Source organism: Centruroides vittatus, unplaced genomic scaffold (genome assembly GCF_030686945.1).
Source record: "Centruroides vittatus isolate TY-2023 unplaced genomic scaffold, ASM3068694v2 scaffold_1444, whole genome shotgun sequence".
Lineage (NCBI taxonomy): Eukaryota > Metazoa > Arthropoda > Arachnida > Scorpiones > Buthidae > Centruroides > Centruroides vittatus.
The window spans coordinates 315,350-340,081 of record NW_027122679.1 but is presented as its reverse complement, the minus strand read 5'-3'; the positions used below and the strand labels follow the sequence as shown (position 1 = coordinate 340,081).

General features: G+C 29.4%; 1 protein-coding gene across 1 annotated transcript in view; it reads left to right on the top strand.

The window, feature by feature from the left end:
- Epg5 (ectopic P-granules autophagy protein 5) overlaps nucleotides 1-24,732 on the top strand; it is a 123,087-nt gene that overhangs the window by 47,607 nt on the left and 50,748 nt on the right. Inside the window, exons 12-20 of the mRNA XM_067284658.1 lie at nucleotides 225-376; nucleotides 3,037-3,177; nucleotides 8,663-8,827; nucleotides 11,149-11,271; nucleotides 16,383-16,672; nucleotides 18,775-18,915; nucleotides 20,768-20,879; nucleotides 20,953-21,171; nucleotides 23,381-23,614. Of these exons, the coding sequence (XP_067140759.1) occupies nucleotides 225-376; nucleotides 3,037-3,177; nucleotides 8,663-8,827; nucleotides 11,149-11,271; nucleotides 16,383-16,672; nucleotides 18,775-18,915; nucleotides 20,768-20,879; nucleotides 20,953-21,171; nucleotides 23,381-23,614 (1,577 nt within the window). The remainder of the gene's footprint in view (nucleotides 1-224; nucleotides 377-3,036; nucleotides 3,178-8,662; nucleotides 8,828-11,148; nucleotides 11,272-16,382; nucleotides 16,673-18,774; nucleotides 18,916-20,767; nucleotides 20,880-20,952; nucleotides 21,172-23,380; nucleotides 23,615-24,732) is intronic.

Here is a 24,732-nt window from a genome sequence, read left to right as displayed (position 1 = left end):
ACAAGTAAAAATTCACTGTGATGCATGTGGCAACAATGTTAAAAATCTTATTTGATGAAAAGATTTAGTTTCTAGAAGAAAAAGGTTTTTAACAATTTACTGATAATGGTTGCAAAATTTTAAGGAATTTTTCATTCAAAATGTTTCCATATTTTACATAAAATGTAAGTGATTAACAGTTGTTTTTGTAAAAATCTTACAATAATTAAATTTTATATTTTCAGATTTAAAATATAGAGAGATGTTTGAAGAGCATTTGTGCCATTTGAAGATTAATGAAATTACTTATTTAGTAAATGGACTAACGACTATGATTGTATCCAGAAAACAAGATGAAAAATTGTATGTCTGCATATTAGCAATTGTGGTTTTTGAGGTAATTATCAGCAGTTTTGAAAATACTGAATACTTTTTATGTGTATTTATTTATAAGTCAAAACAATGTATTAATCATGCTTTAGTTTCATATTGATTAATGGTGAATTTTAAGGCTAATTTTTCATTTTCATAGTATAAAAATTACTATTGCTCTACTTGAATTTGGAAAAACAGTCTGTATAGGAGCTAAACTATTTTAAAGCAACCAAAATATGAAATTTTAGAAACATTTTTAAGATACTTTAACATTTGGATTTAATGAGAATGGCTTGAATTTTGTTTTGTTTGATTCTATTTTTTTTAAATGCATTTTTTGTTCATTAATTGACTATGAAATTTAAGCAAGTCTTCACTTAATGTCATTTAATTTAACCTTGTTGAGGAACAATACAAGTACATTTGTAATCATTTACAATAATCATTGTCAAATTTTCTTTATAAACTGTAAAATTAATTCTGTGTTGATTATTCTTTCAATTGTTTATTTTTGAACTGTGTAATGGTAGGAGATGTTCCTTAAAATTTTTCCTTAGCAAACATTCTTTATTACTCATCTTTAGGAGAAATGGTCATCTATATAGACAAAAAAAAAATGTTAATAATATAATCAACATTTCAGTGATCATCTTTTCTAAACTAATTACAGGTCAAGCCTGATTTTTTTTTTTTTTTTTTTTTTTTTTTATATATATATGTTATTGAATTACAGGTAGTAAAGTATTGCTCATCACTACTCACTAACTAAGATTTTGTCTTAAAATTGTTTCTTTGTACAACTGAGTTGCACAGTTGTGCTAAAACCTGTCAAAAAATTACTCATGCTCTTCTGACATCATAATTGGGCATGCTGAAAAGTCAAGCAAAAGACTGTGTTGTGTGTGCATGATGTAGACAAAATGATGAATTTTATCAGTTATAGGAATTTTATTCTGTTAAATGAAAATATAAATTTATTTTAAAAATTATTATAAAATATTCTATTAATAAATATTCAAAATTTTAAGAACTTTATAATAAAGTAGATGTTTTTTTTTCTATTTATATATTTAAATTTATAAAATTAAAGTATCTATTTTTTACAACTGTACAAGGTGAGTAAATGAAGCAAGTGGGGGCAAATTTCCCTAGTAACATTACAAAATTATAATTCATTTTGTATAATAATTTGAAAACATTAGAACTTATTTTAGAATAAGATTAAGATATCCATACACTGAGTGATGACATCATATCAGTAATGGAATAAATGGGGGCATTGCTTTTTCACCCCCCTACTCTCCAATCATGATATCTGATTCTGTGCTAATGATGGGCTCTCTTTCTTCTCAAGGTGGCATCTCTGAAAGAACTATAAAACTATTGTATTTTGAATTTTTCACTAAATACTCATTTCATCTCCATTTCTAAATTTAAGAGTCTTGATAGATACTATTATGAATTTTTATTGCTTTTGATTAAAAATTCACTCAAATCATATTCTGTATCATACAGAATGTTTATATTGAAATTATTTTGTTTATTTTGTTGTATTGATTTGTACAAAGTGTAAGTAGTGTTAAACTTTTTCTTGACCAATGATGATCTATATTGTACAGTACAAATGTGTATTTTTTTTCTGAGACAAGAACTGTATGGCCATTTGATTTGCTGCAAAACAATTGCTATTTGGTTCCTATCTTGGGAAGAAATTATGCCTTAATACAATATAAATAGCAATAATAATAATTTTGTCCAAATTTGTCTGATTTTTTTTGTATTTATTATTTGTAAGTACCATATTTTTGTATTTATATTCAATATATGATAGTTGTTTATGAAATTCACTGCCAAGTATTGAAAAATTACTTATTGCCATCCTCTCATGTAATTTTTATTTAGCTCTGATGTTTATGGTGCATTTTTCATATAAATATTTGAGTTAGTAATAATTATGCATTTATTTTTTTATAATGTAACTTATTGGATTGCAATTTGAAAAAATTGTAGACCCATAAATTCCGATTGTTGTCTGTCTCTGTCTGTCAGTCTGTCCTTAAATCTTGAGAACGGAGCTAGATAGATGAAAGAAGAAACCAGCTATAGAAAGACTAGGGCAGGAGGACCCGACTGACTATATACAAACTTTTGGTGCAAACTGAAAGTTACATTATTTCAACAAAAATTTTTCCCTGAAAGTCTTAGATAGATAACTGGCACAACTCTATTTCTAATGGAGAAGTATGATGTACAGGGGCAAGACACTACTAATTTGAGGTGAAGAACATATATTTTAAATAAAATAAATTAAAAATATGATTAAAAATTGAAGTCTGGCATTGTGATGATGTGCAAGGATTTAAGAATCACAATAAAAAATATAATTAACTGAACTCTTAATATATAAGTAGTCCAATTCTTTTGTGAAAAGATTAGAATGATGTAATGGATATTATGCTTTCAGTTATTTTAATTAATTAATTTATAGAAATAACAAAATAAAACATTGTTTATTTTTTAAAATTAAACTTAAAACTTTCAAATGAAAGTCCAATTTAGAAACTAAATTATTTTAATTTTAATAAATAAAACATAAATAAAAATTTTTGAAAGTAATTTTTATAGCATAATTAGAGACATATTTATACTATAAAATATATCTTTGTCATATGTATCCTTTAGATTTCCTTTGTTGCGTCATCATTGAGAGAAGGTATGTCAAAAGAGGGAAAACAGTGTTTAACGTCAATTGTCGAAAGACATCCATACGTTGTTTCATCAATCATAAAAGAATTAAAAAAGAATTTGAAAAATATTGGAAAAGTAAGTTTTGTACCTTAAATATGATTTAAAAATACAAAATTATTACAAAGTTGTCTTCAGAAATCAAAAGAAATTAATTCCAGTATAGAACTTGTTTAAGTTGTTTATGTGCAATAGTCATATTTTTATCATTTTTCTTAATAAAAATTTTTTAATTCTTAACATTATCAGAGTGAGATGAATTAATCATTTTGATTAAGTTTTTTAAAACTGAACTTACCCAAAAGATGAGAAATAAAGAGCAGTTTAAAGGGATTTATTAGAGGATGATGAACAGATAAACATTATTGTAAATCCTTCCAACTTGGCAGAGAATGGGTTCATTGATACCTCTGAATTTTGCATCCACCTGGCACTTAAAAATAATTAAAACTCCTCATCACCAGCAGGCTTCCCACCCTTTGGTTAATTGGGACACCCAAGTTAAATAGGAAGGAAGTGAGCAGAAGAGGAGGCAAGACCTACTGATCCAGAAGGGAGTGATGTGGAATGGAAGGTTTGTGGGAAGAAGTCATTGGTAGTATCAATTAATTTTATTAGAAACACACAATCGTTTCTGATCATCTAGCTCATAGTGTGCTGGTACTCTGTATTAATTAATCAGTCAATCAATTAATTATATTATAAATTTGTTTTTCAAATAATAATGAAATTTATTCAAAAAAAACATATTTTTTTTCTGCACTAAGAGGGATTGAGGACTTAATAGCTTTGAAAGTATTTTTGTAAATCTTATTTAGTTCTACACATCATTTACAGGAAGATAAAATTAGTGGTTTTAAAAACTTTTCAGTCTTTAAATTCTACAAAACTTGATGGCTCTTCTTGAGCCTTCATCAGTTCAATAAATTCTTACAAGTGTGAGAAACTGGGGGCAAAGGGCCTGTAGACCACTTATTTGGTGGCGGGTTGTTAAAACTCTCTCACTTTGTCACTGGATGGCTATTTGATAAGTTGTCAGGATTGCAAGATCCTTCCGATGTCAGGACCTGACACCAGTTAGGAGAGTTAAAGGTCGCATCCTAACACGCGAATCGTGAACAAATGTCGAGTAGGAGGGCTGATTCGACTGTCGAGTGGGAAGTGCAATGGGTAAGTTGATAGTGTCCAAAGTCCGGATAATTGAGTCTAGGCCAGATTTAACAATATAACAAATTTAATATATATCTAAGTCCTAGATTATAAGATAAAACTACTGTGACACATACATCTATATGCTAAGCATAAGCATAGCACTCTCGTGGTTCTAGGGAAATCGTTCTCCTTCTATCTACATCTTAAGGAGAGAGAGTTGATGACTATTCTGACAAAATACCTCTGGAAAAGATGCTGTCCTCTGTTTCTGTGGAGATATACAGGGGTTGGACAAAAATATGGAAACCCCTCATGAAATGCACAGTTGAACGTAAATGTTGATTCTAGCCAAGCCTCTAGGTGGCACTATTGTGTTTGACTATTAATGACACCTGTGCAATCTCCTCAATACATTGCACATGTCAGTCATTGTTAGAACTGTGTTCTGTGTAGGTGGGAGTGCACAATGTCAGAGCTAAGTGAATTCGAACGTGGGCAAATGTTGGTGCTTGTATGGTGGATGCTTCCATAACCAAGGTGGTCGAAATGTTTGGTGTGTCAAGAGGCACCGTATCAAAGATTTATACTGCATACAGAACAAGTGGAAAAACATCATCCGCTAAGTCACAACGTGGACGAAAGTGTGTGTTGAGTGATCGTGACAGACGGTCATTGAAGAGGATTGTGACAAAAAATAAGAAGACTACAGCTGCAAAAGTCACTGCCGAACTGAATATGGAGCTCACAAATCCTGTCAGCATCGAAACAGTTTGAAGGGAGCTCCATAAGCAGGGAATTTCAGGGCAAGCTGCAATTCCAAAACCATTAATCAGTAATGCAAATGCCCAGAAGAGGAAAATGTGGTGCCGAAGCCATAAAACCTGGACTATGAAACAATGGAAAAGAGTCATTTGGTCGGATGAGTCTTGTTTTACATTGTTTCCAACCTGTGGCCAAGTTTATGTCTAGCGAACGCTGTCCCAAGCTTACGATACAGACTGCTTGCTGCCAAGAGTGAAACATGGCGGGGGTTCGGTTATGATTTGGAGAGCCATATCATGGTATTTCATGGGCCCCATGATTACTCTGCAAGGTCACATTACTGCCAAAGATTATGTAACCATTTTGGGAGATTGTGTCCATCCCATGGTACAATGTTTGTTCCCCAATGGTGATGCTGTGTTCCAAGATGACAGGGCGCCTGTTCACACAGCTCACATTGTCCAAGAGTAATTTTGTGAGCACGAGGGTGATTTATCGCATCTCCTCTGTCCACCACAGTCACCAGACATCAATATTATTGAGCCTTTGTGGTCTACTTTGGAGAGACAGGTGCGTGATCACTATCCACCTCCATCATAGTTACCTGAACTTGTCACTATTTTGCAGGATGAATGGTACAAGATTCCTTTGAAAACCATACAGGACCTGTATTTATCCATTCCAGGAAGACTGCAGGCTGTTTTGAATGCCAACAGTTTTCCTACACCGTATTAGAGCTTAGTAATAGGTTTCTTTTTGGTGTTTCCATATTTTCGTCCAACCCCTGTATATAATGTTTGTCCAGTAGTATGGCGGGTGAGCCGTGGTCTATGGCTTCCTTTGTCGTATGGTGGATCTAGCCAGAACTCTCTATGGCTGGGGGTCTCCACCTGGATAATGGCGAGTCTAGCCGTTGTCTTCTATGGCCCTGGAATGTCCACTTGAGCATGGCAAGATGGGAGACTTGGGTCACCTGCTTCTATGGTGGAGTCTGCCCCGAGTCTCGGTTCAATCTCCTTTTATCCTCCTCAGGCCTGGGTAAATGATCAGATGATTGTATGTTTGATGACAAAGCTGCAGGTGTGAGGTTATAGGGGAGCTGTCAATGACACTAAGATGTTGTTTTTATGGAGCAGATAGTGTGTTATTTGGTTTGAGACACATTAGCTTCATTCTGTCTACCTGTTTGAAGGTTGACATTCCCCTCTTTTAACAATAGATTGTTATAATTTCTTAACAGTTGTTGATGAGGAGAGTGGCATTCAATCCTTTTTCTGTACGATGTTTTCTTAACGATCACGATGGAGAAATGGGTTAAAAATTTCCTTAAATTAGAGAGAAAAATTGGGTCCTAGATCTCACATGAGTGATTACTGATTGAGATGAAAAAATTTATATGTTAAAGTTCACTACTGTCAGAGGTAACATAACATTGCTTGCCATGGGTTAATATTTTCTGTACTATTAATACAACTCCCCTCAAGTATTGCTTTAGAAATGGAGCGAAGCTAAGAACAACTGAAGGTATTGAAATTTATAAAACAATACTCAAGAGAAGTTGCATTAATAGTAAAGAAAATATTAACCTATTACAAGTGTGGCAAGCAATGTTATTTTACCTCCAGCTGTAGCAAACTTTAACACAACATTGTAAATTTTGTCACCTCAATCACTAGTCATTAGTAGGTATGTTACATCTTTTTTACAAGTGATGCTTTAGAACTGTATTTTGGACATCATTTATTTTTAAAATTTAAACAAACTCCATTATTAAACTGAATAATAAAAAAGTTTTTTGTTTATAACTTTGAAAAGTGTTGATTTATTGTATGATTATAATATAATTTTTACAAAACAATTTCTTATTTATATTAATATTAATAAGGATTTTTTTATATTATATATAAAAAATCAAATCTGTAACAAATATTTCACTGCTTCTTTATGAAAATTAGGCTAATTTCTTTAATTAGTTTATTAACATTATTAATTTTTTATTTTGCTTAATATTAGTTTCCAACACTCATGTAGTTCTTTTTCATCATTGATATTTATAAGTTTTGTGTATTTAATGAGACCTTATATGTAAATCTGCTCTAAAACTCTTAAGGGGAGATTTGATCTACATTCTTGTATAATTGCAGGTTTGTCCTAGTATCTTTACTTCTTTCTTCCATGCTCATAACTACAGAAATGTGATTATACTACTGTTGTTCTTTGCAACTGATTTATACTATATTGTTCTTTGATCCTGAAGTGGAACTTACATAAAACTAGTTCTCATTGCTTAGTATTAGTCTAATTGTATATACTTTTGACAGCCTATTTAGCTTACACTTATTATTTCTAATCATTCTGTGACTATAATGTTTCTTCTAACACCTAACGTAAATCCTGTCAGAAGGAGCTCCTAATGACACTATTGTTTTACCCTTAACTGTTAAAATTTTTTTTTTGTTCTTTATTTTATCTTGCTGCAGTTGCCCCTTTAATGATGATTTAATAAGATTGTATGTGGTTTTTATTTGTATGCCATGCTTGCTTGATATTGCTTTAATAATCTTAAATTTCTCATTCCCATATTTCTTTAATTTAGAGTAATGTGAGATTGTTCTAGTTATCAAAGCTCTATTTGCAGTTAAGTGTTAACTTGTTTTTGTTTATAGAAATCAATTTTAACACTTTTATTGCCTCTAAGGTGCTAACACAAGGATAGTCAACCTTTTTATACCTACTGCCCACTTTTGTATCTTTGTTGGTAGTAAAATTTTTTAACCGCCCACTGGTTCTGCAGTAAGTTAATTTACTGCAATTGCAAAGTACTTGTAATTTTTGAGTGGTGGTAATACACAGAAATTTTTTTGCCAGTGCACCAAGTGTTTTTTTTTTTATGTCAAAGTGAAAAAGTAGCTAAATCTGGCAACGTTGACTCCACCATGAAATCAGCTCAACTTGAGTGATGGTCACTGTTACAATACAACCTACTCCGTCAATGAGTCACAGATGCGCAATGATAATGGAAAGTAGCTTCGGCATTGGACAAAACCCCTGCCAACCACCACAAAAGCTCAAATCGCTCACTAGTAGGCAGTAGGGACCAGGTTGACTACCACTGCTTTAACAGCTTATTAGAATGTTTCATTCTGGCCTTGCTTGCCTCCTCTTCTGATAATTTTGTAGGTTCTCCAATTGTGCAATAATATCTCATGCATTAAGTTCATTTTTCAATACAAATTTATGACCATATTCAAGTGCATTCTTAACCTTTCTGTTGAGACCCACTCGTTCTACATAGTATTTTATATCTGTTTGCTTTTTGCTATTTGTTTATTTGATGAAGAATCAAGAAGAGCTAAAACCTTTTTGATAATTAAGTAAGTTTAGTTATTTGGTTACCTTATTAAGCAGATTTTGGTCTCTCATATTAAAAAAAATTGCTTTTGCTAATTTGTTTTGATTATTTTAAATCGTATCACATTTTTTAGATATTTTCAGTTTAATTTAGTAATAATTTGTTAATGATTTAAGTTTGATTGTATAATATTGGCATTTACTCATAAAAGTAAACATGTTAAATTTTAGATATTTAAAATGTTACATACATCATTATTTTTGTGTGACTTTATTTAATTTGTTAACTGATTTTCAGCCATCCTTGTATTTGTTTAAAGAACTTCCATTAGCTGACTGGAAACCTACATCGGAAGATGTGACTATTATAAAAGAATGGCTTTTATCTGATTCATTAACTTCAAATGAAAATCAACTGGCAAGATTGATCATAAGCAATATGAACTGGGGAATTGATAATGAGGTAAATAAAAAAACAAGAGTTGTAAACTAATTATCATTATTTAGCTAAATAATGAATACACTGGTGGCTTGGCTTTGGGTTATGGAATAAAATCACAGTCAGTAATTAACATGTTGTTTGTTTCTGTATTAAAAAAAGACACTGTTTAGGAAATAAGTGTATTTATTTATTTAATAATTAAAGATGAACAGTTGCTGGTATTTCTGTATAATTAAATGTATATCACAGGGAATACCACTGTTGAGGTGTGCAAAAGTTGCTTATAGAACAGAGATTTTTGAAGATTCAAAATGAATTAATTTTTTTTTTCTGTGGAAGTTTTTATGAAAATAATGTTTTCTTACATAGTGTATATATAAATTTTATTTACCATGTTTAAATTTTATCTTATATTTAATATATAAAATAGTTCTGTTAATTTTCATTTTTTTGTATTTAAAAATAACCCAAAAATTGTTATGTTGGCAATTGCAGTGTTAGTAAAATGCTTTCCCAGAATTTTAATAGATTTCTGTGCAATAATTGCTCTTAATTTGTACAAATATTTATTCATTAGCCATCCAAGGATCACAAGTAATGACCCTTTTTTTTTTATTAAAATGATTAACATATACAGTGGAACCTCGCATAACGAGCACCTTGCATAACAAGCAAAACAAATTGTAAAAAAATGACTTGCTTAACAAGTGATGAGGAGAGGGGAAGTCCCGAATTGTGCGCATGCTCCATCAGTCTGTTTTAGCACTCGTTCTGCTAGTCTCTTTGTGTTGCTTGTGATCACACGTTTCCAAACTTGTGTTCACATATATTACATAAACATCAACAATCATAGCCTGTTATATAATAAACATGCCAAACGATATACCAAATTCTTGGGCTATGTAAAGGCTATAATTAAATAATAAAAATTGATTAATTTGAAATTGATCATTAAATTTAATACAAGATGTTATGCTGCCATCTTGTATTAAATTTAATGACCAATTTCAAATTAAATTTTAAGAATGTCTAAATTAAAAATTAATTATTTATAATTATTAAATTTAATACGAGATGGCAGCATAACTGTGTAGCTCTAGTCAAATTAATTAATTTCTAATATTTAATTATAGCCTATACATAGCCCAAGAATTTTCCATACTGTTTGGTGTGTTTATCAGACATATTATCTGTGATTTTTTTTTTGTTTGTTTTCTGCAAATCAAATTCTCATTTCAGGTTGGTTTATTCTGCGCTAGAAGAAAACATGATGATTCATGCTCCTTAACAATGCAAATTGTATAATTTTCTTTGAATAAATGTTATACATAAAATATTTGAGTATTTTTTTGACATGGAACACATTATCGTATTTTACATTAATTTATATGGGAAAAATTGTTTTGCTTAATGAGTGTTTCACATTACGAGTAAGATTCTGGAACAAATTATGTGATCGTTATGCGAGGTTTTACTGTATTCAAATTATATGGTTATTTAAAACGTTAATCTATAAATATATTATTGTTTATATTTTAACAAACAGTTTTAGTAGAATTTTCTCAAAAAGTATATCTGCATGTATTTATTCAATTTATTAACAAAATCGTGCCTAATTTTGCAAGTTACAATCAAGAGAGTGTTACAATCAATAGTGCAAGGTGATATTTACCTGGGATCCAAATGAACATTGTTGTTGATAGTCATCTTGGAAGATCTTGCAGTCTTTGTTGGTGCAAGATGTCCTTGTAACTCCTCCTCAAAAGTAATCCTTCACAAAAAGAGAGACCAGAATACGATCCTCCAGTGAACGAGAAACGAATAAGGAAACTTTCCGAGGTGAATCAGGAAAGATTGAGGGATGTAGGAACTCTGTGGGATGGGAGAACCATTCAAGATGGATGAGAGAGTGAACCTCCTTATCTCCTCTTTTTGTCAGCGGCATTGGCATTTGACCAAATTTGGTCATCTCGATATGGTTCCTAACAATTGTCTAATCTAATATTTTAAACAACACTTTCCTGGACGAGTAGTGATTTCAGGAAGGTGTATTATCTCTCAAAGAAGTTAGAAGTTGGTAAAAATTCATTAACTTCTTTGTCGAAATTTGTGATGTTAGGCTTAATCAATCTTCTAATATTAAACATTTATAATTCTTCACATTATTAGAAATAATAGCTCTGGATTCTCACATTTAACATTATTTCATAAAAACTTCTCTCACATATAAAAGATCATTTGAATCACATTTTCTAAATAATGTATTATTTATAATATATAAATGTAGTTATGTATTGTATTAAAAATTATATCATTAAAGCATCTGTGATTTTATTTGGTAGAAAAACTGTTACGCAGTTGATTTGGATATTCATCGTCAGATTGCTGTTTCAATAGTAGATGCCTATGCAAAATTTATAAGAGTGGAAGATTATAAAACTTTAATCATGTGGAGTTTTCAACAGGTATAATAATAAATAAAATGATTTAAGAAATCCATTTTTATCATATATATTATATCTATATAATGACAATAACATTTACCAAAAAGAAATATTAAAAATTAATATGTATTAAGTCTGTTTATACATTTTGACTATATTACTTTAAAATTTAAAAAATTCTTAGATAACTTTTAAACCATGATAGCTTGTAATTTTGAAGAAATGCTATTTTATTGTTCTTATTCCTATAAAATAACTATTGCATATATTTGAATCAGTAATTTGCCAAAGGTGCTTATGGCACAGATTGGAACAGTTTATATTACAATGATTTTGCAATTAGGATATCTGAAGTTTGTTATATAGACAAGAAAAATGCGATTCCTGTGCCCGAAAATGATGCTGCAATGATATGAAGTCATGATTAAGTTGCCAAAGAAATTTAGTCTTGAATGATAATGGTCTGAAGGAGGCATGTGCAGTAATTTGGGAAACACTATTTCATTGCTTCCTTGTGATTGTATTTTTGGCTGTGCAAAAACGGTAATCACAAATACCAATTGTATGTACAGTACAATATATTACCAATCATTATGCTTCCCTTGTTGCTAGTGCACAAAGTACAGGACAGTAATAAGCCATTTTGTGTTCCTATTATGGATGAATGGTGGCCAATCTATTTTAAGTAAACATACTTCTCCATGAAAATAAGATATTGTCATGTAAAACCAGAAGACAAGCTTTTTTTTGCTATTTTGTAGCATGTGTGTTTTGTATATAAGTGCAAGGAACATGGTATCATTGTCATCTATGACTGCATCAGTTTCATGTTCAGTGCACAACACATGCCAGTTTCATTATTTGAGTCTGTGATAATGTCATTTCCATTAACCAAAAGATGATTTCTAACATCACAAACATTCCGCTGTCTCTTAATCCAGAATTCTTAGATTTCTATAATAAGATCCTAACATAGAAAGTCAACTATGGCAGAGGAAAACTATGATTAGGAACTAGTGTCAAGAATAATGATCAAGAGGCAGTTTGTTTCATTCACTCATAAACTGTGCAGTACTATTTTCAGTAACTTCATAAATTTTATTATTATTATGAACATTATTATTTTTTCATAATAACAAAAGTTTAAAATTTTGCAAAGTATCATGCTGTAAGATAAAAAAATGATGACAATTAAAAATAGTAGTATTGAATATTAATATTTTTTGTGATTATTATTTTATAGGAAGAAAAGAATTGTTAAAGCAAAAGCATAAACTTATGGTAGAAGAGAATCATAAGAATTATTAATGAAGGTTAGACAATTATTAAGAAAGGATTGGAATGCATAATGACACTTCAGAAAGTATATAGCAGGCATGGGCAAATGCGGCTCTTTTTGAGTTACGTGCGGCTCTTGCTGAAAGTGCTATCCTTCCCAGTCTTACCATACTATCCGCCATGACAGTACAGAACTGCGGCTCCCGTGCATTTTGCAAAACCTACATTTCGGCTTCCACTGAACTCTTGCTTGCCCACCCCTGGTATATAGCATAGCCTATCGCAACACCAAATTTATGCATTGTAAAATTAAGTTTCCAAAAGATAATAAGTCTGCTCATTTGCCTAATGAACATTATAAAATTGTTCATATTTTGGCAGCATATTTACTGCTAGAAAAATTCCTTCAAATGCAATAGTAATGGACTACATGGGTTAGCTATAGCAGTCCTATGAGCAATCTGTGGCCCATGGAGTTCTAATATGCAGACTCTGGACTTTTTCAACATACAGTAGAGCATTGTTTATCTGAAAGCTGATCAACCGAAAGCATTCCGATCGGACTGTGTCATACTGAATCGAACGTTTTTGATACTAGATTAACTTCCAAAATATAATTTTTTTGTTTTTATATTTTTCAATATATTTACTTTGTTTGTACAGAATAAAGAAATAATTTTTAACGATACAATCACCGTGATTATTATTTTTAAAAATTTATGTTAGGCTTAGCATCGATGAAAATTCAACACAAAGCGACACGCAACGGAGAAAAATTTCAACGTGGGATAGGTTAATATATTTTTCATACATAATTGGTTATCTGAAAAATAAGTTATCCGAACAACCCCAGTCCCCAGTTGATTCGGATAAACGACGCTCTACTATAATTTTATTTTCTTGTTTTTGGCCTCATGCCATTATGCAACAAAAATTACGCTGTAATGGTGATGATGAACATTCAAACTAAACTTGACTAGTGAAAAGATGCAAATAAGCTATATATTATTAGTTTGCATAACATTAGTATATATTATTTTAGAACCTAGTGCACTGGTGGTTATGCAATAATGTAATATTCAGCATATTTAAAGCATGTTACTCCATAGAAAAAATGTATGCAGTCTGTCGGAAGTCTATAAAGTTTACTTGTAGCCCGTATCTAGAAAAAGTTGCTTGTCACTGAGCTACAGCAGTCTCCATTGTAGTAAAAAAAAAAGAATTGTTTTTTTGTGAATTTAAGTGCTTAAATCACAAAACTATGTTATTGTGACTCAAGTACCTTTTGGAAATTACTGATTCATTTGTACTATAAAGCTTTCAATGTACTCTGAAATTTGTATATATTGTTTAAAACTGATATAAAAATATCAGTTTTAAGTGTTATCAGTTTGTTTTTAGTGATAAATTTAATTCCATTTTTTACAATTATTATATGAAAACTCAAGTTAAAACAAATAAAAATTGGAAAGAAATCCAGTTATAATTCATACAGATTTTTTCAGAAAGAAATAATGAAGATAGATGATCTGATATATTTTGAACAATGTAAAAGTTTAATTATGTTCTAGTTTTATTAGTTGACAAGAAATAATTTTTTAATGACTGTAAGAAACTCATTGTATGTAAGGAAATTTAGATGTTGACCAGATTAGAGTTGATGAAGCATTCAAAAGTTATGCTGCTTAGCCACTTGAAAGATATATTTTTATATTTTTTAAATTATGGAACTTAAATATAAGTTATAAAAAAAAATATCTTTGTCTTTAGTAGGTAATTTTAAATTTCCTTTATAATTACTGCAGTTAGGGCCAAGTAGATTTTTTTCTTTTAACTTCAGAGCTTTGTTTAAGGTTCTGAAGTTAAAAATAAATGAATAAATAAAAAAGAACCTGGTTGGCTAGGCAATGGCAATGGGACAGTTCAAAAATACAAAAGATTCTACAAATATTTCATTGATCTAGTAAACCCACACCAACTTGGACAGATTTTTTTAAAAAAAATTGTATAGTAATTTAAAATTTTTTGATAGTAGAAAAATTATAATTTACAAGTAACTCTAATTATAACAAGATTATAATTATCAAGTGGTTTTGATATCTGGAAGTCTTTGCAATACTGTGCGTTAAATCACTATAGTCAATTCAGTCACAAAAATTTTTGAGTTCAGTTCCTGTAATATTAACTTCAGCAATATAACCTTCTAAAGCTTGGTAAACCTTCTGTATAGAGCAAATTATAATAAACTTTTGAACTGTGTATCTGCCTTCTCATTTTCTATATTGTCAGAGAAAATACCTATCCACATTTAGTAGAATACAGAAAAGGTTGTTCTGGTGATCAATGATTTAACTCAGGTAATTTAGGATCTTTGCCTTTTTTCATTCATTCTTCCATTCAGCAACAAGTGGCAAATGTTCCAGTTCCATCTGAGAAACATGATCCCAAACCAGCAAAGTTGATGTTGAATGATTGTTTTTAGAATTTGCTCGATTTCCAGTAGTTAAGTTTCTTACTGACTTGCATATTTTTTTTGTATAATATATTCTATATATTTCAAAAAGGCATTTCATTTCAAATGCTAGTAATGAAGAAATGCTCATGTTCTGGATCTTTATATTGCTGTTGGGTATAACTTGATTACTGGATTCGAAATTATTAGTTCTTAATGATGATTTCACAAAAGGAAGAATATATTTTTTGTCTGTCTTGAAGAAGTGGGATCTTTAATCTTTCACTGTCAGTTAGTGTGGTGTATTTCATTACTTTAAATATTATTTCTTGAATATAACTGAATACAGGAAATCCTCATTAATTTAAATTCAGATAGTTCAAAATCCCATTAGTTCGTAACTGTACTATTTGTTCCAGTCAGGGATATAGAGATTTAAATGTTTAGGAGTTCAGTTAGTTTGAAATATGGCTTCTTCAAAATTTGAAGTTAAAATTTGTCCAAACTGTGATATGCGTATGTTAACTCATACATTTACATCAAAGTTTATGTATCTCCATATTATAAGAGATCAGTATACCACAAACAACTCTAATCTGGTCAGCATGACTGCTTTTACAGTAACACATTTTTGGGTGCCACTTCACCCATTGAATATTTTTCTCTCTTATGTCATAAAATTCGCTGGGTTTTGCAGTTCCAAGATTGGGCTACAAGTAGCTGACTGAGATATTTGTAGGGCTCCATGCTACTAGATTTTGGTTACTTGCTACTTTTTGGGCTACACTTGAAGAATTCTACTTTTTATAAAACCTATCTTGAGACCTGTGAGATTCTCACTGGACACATAACTGCAGTTTATTTATATTATTATTAAAAATTAATTAATTGATGAAAGTAGCATTCTGTATATGTAGCCATATTCCATTTACTTAATAAATTACATCAGTTATGTGGCATTTGGCATATTGTACAGAAATATGTAAATCTCGGATAATTAAAATTCGTGATTATTTTGTCTCTCGAATTTTGTACCGACAAGGATTTCATGTATTTGGATTTATCCGATCTTATTAAAATTAAGTCTTCATTTTTCATTCATTTCTTTGTTTTTCTTATTGGTTGTGATAGATCTTACATAGCAAGATAGTGAGAGATTTAGATAGGATATTGGCTGTCTTCCATCTAATTTTATCTAAACTGTACTAAAATTGATAAATAAGAAAAATATGCTTCCTTTGGGATTTGGATCATATTATATATTGTAAATAGTATCTGAAATAAACAGATAATTAAATTAAAAAATTAATTTATATTTAAATAAAAAATTGTAATAAAATTTCTTACAAAAATTTATGAAAGGAAAATTTGAAAATTGTAATTAATAAAACTATCTTTTCAGCTTAATTATTTAGCAATGATTTTGAAATCTGCCGTAATGCCAGAAACAGCTTCACCCGAAGCAGTGTTTATAACTTGGGTTTGGGAAACGTTGTTTTCTCTCAGGCTTCATGTTTTGGATGGTGTGAATCCTCCATATCAAGAAATTTTTAATGGATGCGTAATGAGACCCGACATTCCCAATTTGCAACAGAGTGCTCACGTTCAACCTATTGTTCAAGGTTTGGAAAGTCAACCTAAAAACCCTGTAGCGTGTTATGTTGGTTTCATGATGACATCAATTGGACACAGGTAAATGTGTCTAAATGTAAATAATTTAATTATTATATGTTTGTTTATAACATTAATTGTAATAGAATAGAAATATAAAATGTTTTAAAATTTCTTGTCAATTCTACTTTAAAGTATTATTTTCAAATTTAAAAAAAATTTGAAATGTTATTTGTTGATCCATAATAAATAAATACCGAAATGCAATGTGTTTTGCAACTTAAGTTTCTGAATTTTTCATTCTATACATTCTGTCTTAAATTAAAAATAATTTATCAATAAAAAATTTATCTTTAATTATTACTATATATAAATGTTATAAAATGAAGGTACTCTTCTTACACAGATCTGAAGAATTTATTAAGCTGGCACAGACGCATAACCTTAGGTTGTAATGTATTTCTTGTACAAATGTTATGTTATGGCACTTCTGCTTGTCATTCCAACACATGGAAGCTGTGCATCTGGAGCATGTGCTGCTTGCTCTGGTTTCTTTCAGTTACAAGTAAAATGGCAAACTCACTAGTCAGTAGTTTTGTGGCTTGGAAGTCTGTCAATGCTTGTAATGTAATCATCAAAAGGATTTGCCAAAAAAACTGATAATGGAGTGAAGTGGTGGCCAGATGGCTGAGCAGTGAAGGTGGCAACCTAATGTAGAGGGATTTGGAATTGAATTCAGACAGGTTGAAAAAGCCCCAGGAATTTTTCAGGTGGTGATCCATCCAGATATGTTTGGCTTCGTTCCTCACCACCTAGCCACCTCATTGTGGGCCTGGCCAAATCCATAATGGGCTTGCTAAAACAGCCCCTCTTAGTGCTCACAGGGTGAAAGAGTTAAAAAAAAAAAAAAAAAAAGTGAAGCAGTCGTGAGTGGAAGGTACCGACGTTTGGCTCATCCACCCATTCACACTTCAAATGCTTGGTATTACATTGAAACCAAATGTTAGCAATCTGTTGCCAGCTTTAGACATGGTGCAGAAAAAATCTTTGAATGCTTATTAGTTATATTGCATATTGCAGTACTTTAAAATATAAAATAAATTGAAAACAAAACAGCAAAAATGTATCTTCAATTTTCTTTTTTTTCTGTATTAATTATGAATAAATTTATAAAATATAAACAGTACTAACTTTTTTCACATATTGTTCTCTTACTACATGAAAAAAGTTTTAAGAATAAATAATATGTAGTTATTGCATATACAAGTAGGCCTCCTACAACACGGTAGATACGTTCCTTGAAAATACCGCGTTGTGGGAAATCGCGTTATAGGAGACACCAACTTAATACAAAAACTGGGATTCAGTTCTAAAAAGAGAAAAACTGCCTTTTATGGTGTAACATTTTCATCATTTTTTAAATTTATGTTCATAAAAAGCTTAAATAAAATTCAACATCATATAAAAACTAAAAAGATTATGATTTCAAGTTAAAATCAAAAAGAAACATAATGTTATGTTCAAATTCAGTCCTCATCGTCACTTATTATAGTTGTTCGAGAATGTTTGACTGGCCTTATTTCAAGATCTGAGCTTGTTCCATCAAGTTCCACTGCACTTGTGTGATCCGTTGCGATTTTTCTGTTATGTGAAAGATAATTCGTTTCTAAATACCCTAAACCGCGTTGTAAAAGTACCGCGTTGTAAGAAAATTTCCGCATTTTTCCAATCGCGTTGGAGCGAAAACGCGTTGTAGGAGGCCTACCTGTATACATAAGTGTGTTGTTTCATCAGGATTAAATCAAGGATATTTTCTAATTCCATTACTAGGAGACATTTTTTACACACTGAAGATGACAAAATATCTTTAATCGAAACATCTATTCAGCCAGTGGTTTATGCATTATTATTTATTTTTTTCTTATTTGTCGACTCTTGTAAAATATATCAAAGATGATATGTTTTTCTACTTCTTTTTTTAATTTTTTAAAGAACATTTTATCTGAAAATTTAATTTTCATGCATTTTTGTTATTGAATTTTGTTTAAACTGAGAATATTGATAATTTTTTGTAAATAATTTAAATATTTATAATAATACTTATTTAGTCATATACAATTTAAAATGAAGTAGTGTTTATATTTGGTATTTATGTATTTTAATTTTTTTAATACATATTGCAGTTCTGATAGCATATGTGAAGAAGGAATTGTATTATTTTCTACACTAATAGAAAATCGACTTTACATCCAAGCAGGAAATCTTTTGCCTTACATTATGCCATTTTTTTACAATGATTTTGACAAAATATTGAGAAATCAAATGTAAGTTTAATAAAATTAATAATTAAATGAATAATTAAATATATTTATATATAAAAAGTTGTAAGAATAATTTTTTAACTTGATTTATGTAAGTGTGTAGTATGCATGCATGTGTACGTGCGTACACACACACACACAAACAACATATTACACATTTTGATGCAATGCATACATAGATACTTACATATTATGACATTTTGACATTTCATCTTAGTTTTCAAAAATTACAATTTGATCAAGATTTAAAATTAATTCTTATTAAAATTGTTAATAGTTAAAGTGGTGTCTAACCTGTTGTTTTATTGGTTATGACTTTTAAGTTATATTAAAATTTAAAATACAGTAGAATGTTGTTTATCTGAATGTTGATCAACCAAAACATCAATTAACGGAAAGCTTTCCAGTCGGACTGTGTCGTGCCGAATCGAACGTTTTTGGTACCAGATTAACTTCTAAAGTATAAATTTTTTTTTGTTTTTATATTTTTCAATATATTTATTTTGTTTGTACAAAATAAAGAAATAGTTTTTAATGATACAATAGCCATGATGATTATTATAAAAATTTTCGTTAGGCTTAACATCAACGAAAATTCAATGGAAAGTGACACGCAATGGAGAAAAATTTCAATGTGGGATATATTAATATACTATTATTGGGATATACTAATACACTATATTAATAATGTGTTTTTTCGTACATAATCGGTTATCCGAAAAATCAATTTTTTGAACAGCCCCAGTCCTCAATTGATTCAGATAATTTCAGTATTTCAGTCGTTGAGAGTTTGATTGGATAGAATATTACTGTAATTTCCAAAAAATGATGTGCTGAAGACATTTCATAACAAACAGATTACGCACAATGCTTTCTACTGTTACACATGTAATCTGTTTTTCTAGCGTTCATTTTAAAGTATTAAAGTACAATTATAATTAGATTTTCTAATATTTTCATTGTATCACATTTTAAAATCTTTCAGAAATAGTTTAGGATCAAGGATATTTCAGATTGCAGTGAAATACTTAAAGTGATAAAAGAAACATTCAGAGAAACTTAAAAAGAAAAAAAAAACATTAGTAGAGATGCATATGATACTTTCCTATTATTCTGTTGATCCTATTTTCTGACAATTGCACTTTTATTTTTACTTGAATAATGAATAAAATCCCCATTTTAGAACTAAGTCATAATTTTTAAAATTGAAAATTGTTATTAATATTACTTACATTATTAACCTATTTATAAAAAATATTATAAAACAATTTTTCTTTAATGTTTCTGTAATTATGGCTCTGTTGTCATCTTAATAAGTAAAAGAATAAAATTTTGTTATATATATAATTTGAGACAACTGTAAACATAATTCACTTGATAAGAACTGATATTGATATTAATTATGTCATATAATTTATCACAGTACTTTGATAAAACATTCAATATTAAACTAAATTACTACACTATAGTTTATTGCTGTAATACATACAAACGTAACATGTAATGCAGTTTTGTTCATTTGTGAAGATTACACTAATCCCATCCATTAATAACATCTATGGAACCAAAGTTTTATTGCAGACATATATGTATGTAAATGTAATTAATTTAAGAATAATTTGTAGATGATTAAGTTTATTAAAAAAACCAAGTTAAACCTTTTTTCTGTTGAATAGGGTAAATGTATTCATATAATTGATTTTACTACAACTACTGGTTTAACGATGGTTCTTAAGAATTGATGTCTTATAAAATTACTTGAATGTTTATTGGAAAATAATTATATTTGTCAATAAAAATTTAAATATTATAGCAATCATAAAAGCAACTTAAACTTTTGTGAACTTGTTGTTAGGTTTATGAGGAGTGCCGAAAGTCTCTTATTGGCCGACACAACATATTTAGAATTGGTAAAAAAAAGAGAACTACCAGGAAAAGTTCTTCAGTTTATTTCATGTATAATGAAAGTATGTTTAATATTTTCTTTTATTTAATATTATATTTAACATGTTTAATTTTATATAACATTTAATTTTTTAGTGCCAAATTGATAAATACATAGCTGTTGGAAGTGCATCTGATTTAGTGAAGATGTGGTTGCAAATACTAATTAGGATATTAATTCAAATCAATAAAAATGAAAGCCTGCTGAAAAATAAAGAATATATTTATTATCTTTTAGACGAGTTAGTAAAAATGTCATTTGGCAATTCACTTACACGTAAAGCACTTTTTGATAAACAGAAACATATATTGAAGGCAAGTATTTATTTTTAAAAAATGATAATTATAATCTTTTATATCATTACTAAACATTTAGTAATAATCATTAATAATTTAAGACCTTCAAATTTTATTTATGTTGTATTAGTTAAATATAAACTGTATTATAAAATTGAATGCTACACACATTATTTTCATAAAACAGTGTAAAGTAAATTATATCTCTCTTCATTGTAGAAATAGAAAAGTAATTATGATAGAAAATATAGTTAAGTATTATATTAAATCTGAACTTGATCCTGCACTTTGTTCACAAAAATTAAATATGACTCAAATTATGAATTAAAATATTGTTTGTTTATAACTAATGCCATAAATATGACAATGCTTTTCTCTGAATTTTAAATGGCGATGATAATGCTAACATACATAAATTTTTCTTTTTTTTTTATTTTTTTTTTTTTTTTGTTAATAAAAGTTTTAAACAGTGTCAATATAACAGTGGATATGCTTGATTTTATGGTGGTATCATTGTCTGTAGAGAGAGTTCATTCATTTGTTGTTTTACTTTAACGTGAATTTGTTTAGATAAATTTTTTCATTCGATTTATAAAAATGTCATCTTAGTTTACTTTTTCTGTAATAATAAAATAATAATAATAATAAATCCATTCCAAACACTCACAATATACAAAACGCATGCACTGAAAAAATTAGCAAGTACACAGAACTCGCCCAGGAAATAAGGCATCTGTGGAGGATGGATGGGGTGCTTATTGTACCTGTTGTTCTCTCCTCTACAGGTGTCATACCACACACACTACACAAAAGCCTGGGCACATTAGAATTGAATAGAAACACATACATCACACTACAGAAGGCCACTATATTGAATACATGTCATATTGTGAGAAAATTCCTGAATAAGACACACACACTGATACACTTCTTTAATTTCTGTTTTGGTTACTATGCCTTGACTTTGGTCCGGCATAGTACACAGCCACCGGTGTTAACCGAGTATATCTCACTTAACCCAATAATAATAATAATAATAATAAAACAAAAACTATTATTTTATTCTTAAGCTTTGTGAATTATAGTGAAATTTTTTACCTTCTCTCCAAGTGTGTCAAATATTCAATCAGTTAATAGCGAGGTTGAGGCCGAAGTTTTAAGTGCAAAAACGTATACGTTGGACGTTCAGTGCCGCTTTCCTGTAAGCCTAAAAGTTTGACAGTGGTGTTTGGAAAGTCAATGGAATTATGCTCGACATTCTAAAAGCCATTGTCAAACTTTTAGGCTTATAGGAAAGTGGTGCCGAATGTCCGACTTACACGTTTTTGCATTTAAAACTTTGGCCTCAACCTCACTAATATTATTTTAAATTTATTTCTGAAAATATAGCTCATTGGTTGTTTTTAGTTTTAATTACTAAGACTTATTTTTTAAAGCTATAATGAAAAAGCATTATAAAGTATGGTTTCTAAGAAAGAATTCTTCAATACTATATAATAAAAAAAACATGAAAATGGGTATGCATAAAGAACTGAATTTATAAAGAATTGGAATCAAATTTCTTCTAATAAGAAATGCTGTTTTCATTAACTTGTTTGGTCTAAAAATCTGTTTTGTGTAATGGAAACAATTTTGTGATGATAATTTATAATGAAAGTTTGTAAGCACCAGATATTTAGCATGAACCACACAATATTTTTATTTATAATCTTTGTCTTTTGTTGCTAAACACTATCAAACACAATATCACAAGCTATTCAGAAGCAGATATTTCTTGAAGCTTCATGTTCTGTAAAGGAAACTATTTTCTTTACGTGAACATGAACAAGAAATAATATTTCCTCTCTTATCATATTCATAGTCTAAATTATTAATTCATTGAATGTGAACTGCAGGTTTAATAAGTATATTTGATTCATTTTATTTCGAATATTTAAGGAGTGAGATAAATTTATTGTGCTCATTTGTATGAAAATGTTTTTGCAGAGTATTTTATGAAACTTTTATTCTATTTTTTATTCTCTGACTACAAATGGATGAATTTGAAAAATAGTTATGTTGTAATACTACATTTTTACACATTATATTTAATCAAAAAATATATTACTACAAATTTTTATTTCTAACATAAGAATTCTTTATCATTTTGTCAGTGTTAAAGTTAGTTTATTAAATTTGTATTAATTATCTATTTATATTATTTTAACAAATAATTAAAATTTTTCAGTGTCTTTCGTTACCTAAGCAATCGTGGGGCATAACGGCAGCCCTCACCAGCTTTGTTAACAAGACTCCCATTCACGAGAAACAAATTTTAATTGAACCGACGTCTGAATTTATATGGTTTGCTTGGTTTGCGGCATTAATAGAAGTGGATAATTCCGACGTATTAAGCATTTGGAAGCAAGTTCTATTAGAAATGTCTGTCGATTCTAAAATGAGTAGCCAAGGCACACTAAAAGTAAGAAAGAATTTTTTAATATTTATTTTATAGCTAGATAAAATAATTTACATCTTAAATATATAAGGTTAATGCAAGAGATGGGACCTCTTTAAGGTGGAAACTTGTTAAAGATAGAAAATTAGAATTACTTTGGCATAAACATCAGATTTTCCCATAAAATATAGCTTATTTGACATCTGTAAAATATAAATGGAAATCTTTCAATTCATGTCTCACAGACATTTCACCTTAGGTGGGGTATTTTATATATAAGAGTTAATGCAGATTTTTTTTTTGCTACTTAAAATGGCATGTTTAGCATCAGAACTACCAGAATGTCATAGTATTAATTAAACGACCTAACAAGTACAGTTCATTCTTGAACAGTATGGCTTTACTTATGTATATGCTGTATATTTTTGTCGTTAAATAAGTTGTGAAATTGTTTGAATAAAATATTTTGAATAATTCTTTTATTAATAATAATACAAAATTAATGACGTTTTACGACATCTATCTAGCTGCAACTTGTTATTTTTGGTTAATAATACAAGAAGTTGATAGTGAACTGCAAGATGCCAGTTCAATAATTTTTTTTTGAATTTTCTGTTTACATTGAAAATTTTATTCAATTCTGATCACATGTAAAGCTTATTAATTAATTAATTAATTAATTATTGCTCTCTAAACATATTTTATTCATATTATATAAACTATTATGTTTAGTTTAAAATGAAATTAAAAACCAAATTAAAGAAAAATCAATTAGCATGCTTTAAAGCAGACTTGTGGATTATCTGTATTTTTGCATTATCTATGTTTCCATTACCAGTAATTAGCCTGGATAATCAGGAGTATCCTATATATACAAACTTCTGGTATGGATTTGGAGTCATGTGATTTAAATTCAAAATTTTATTGAGAACAGAGTTTAGATAGGTGAACGGCATGATTCAATTGTTATCCGGAGAAGTATGACGTAAAGACACCACTAAAATCTAGACAAGATATGAGAAGTTTAGAGGCCAAAGACTCTGATTAACAATATATGAACTTCCAGTCTGGACCAGAAATTGTGATTTTTTTTTAAAATTAAAAGATTGTCACAATGCCCAGCTGGAATTTTTAATTTCACA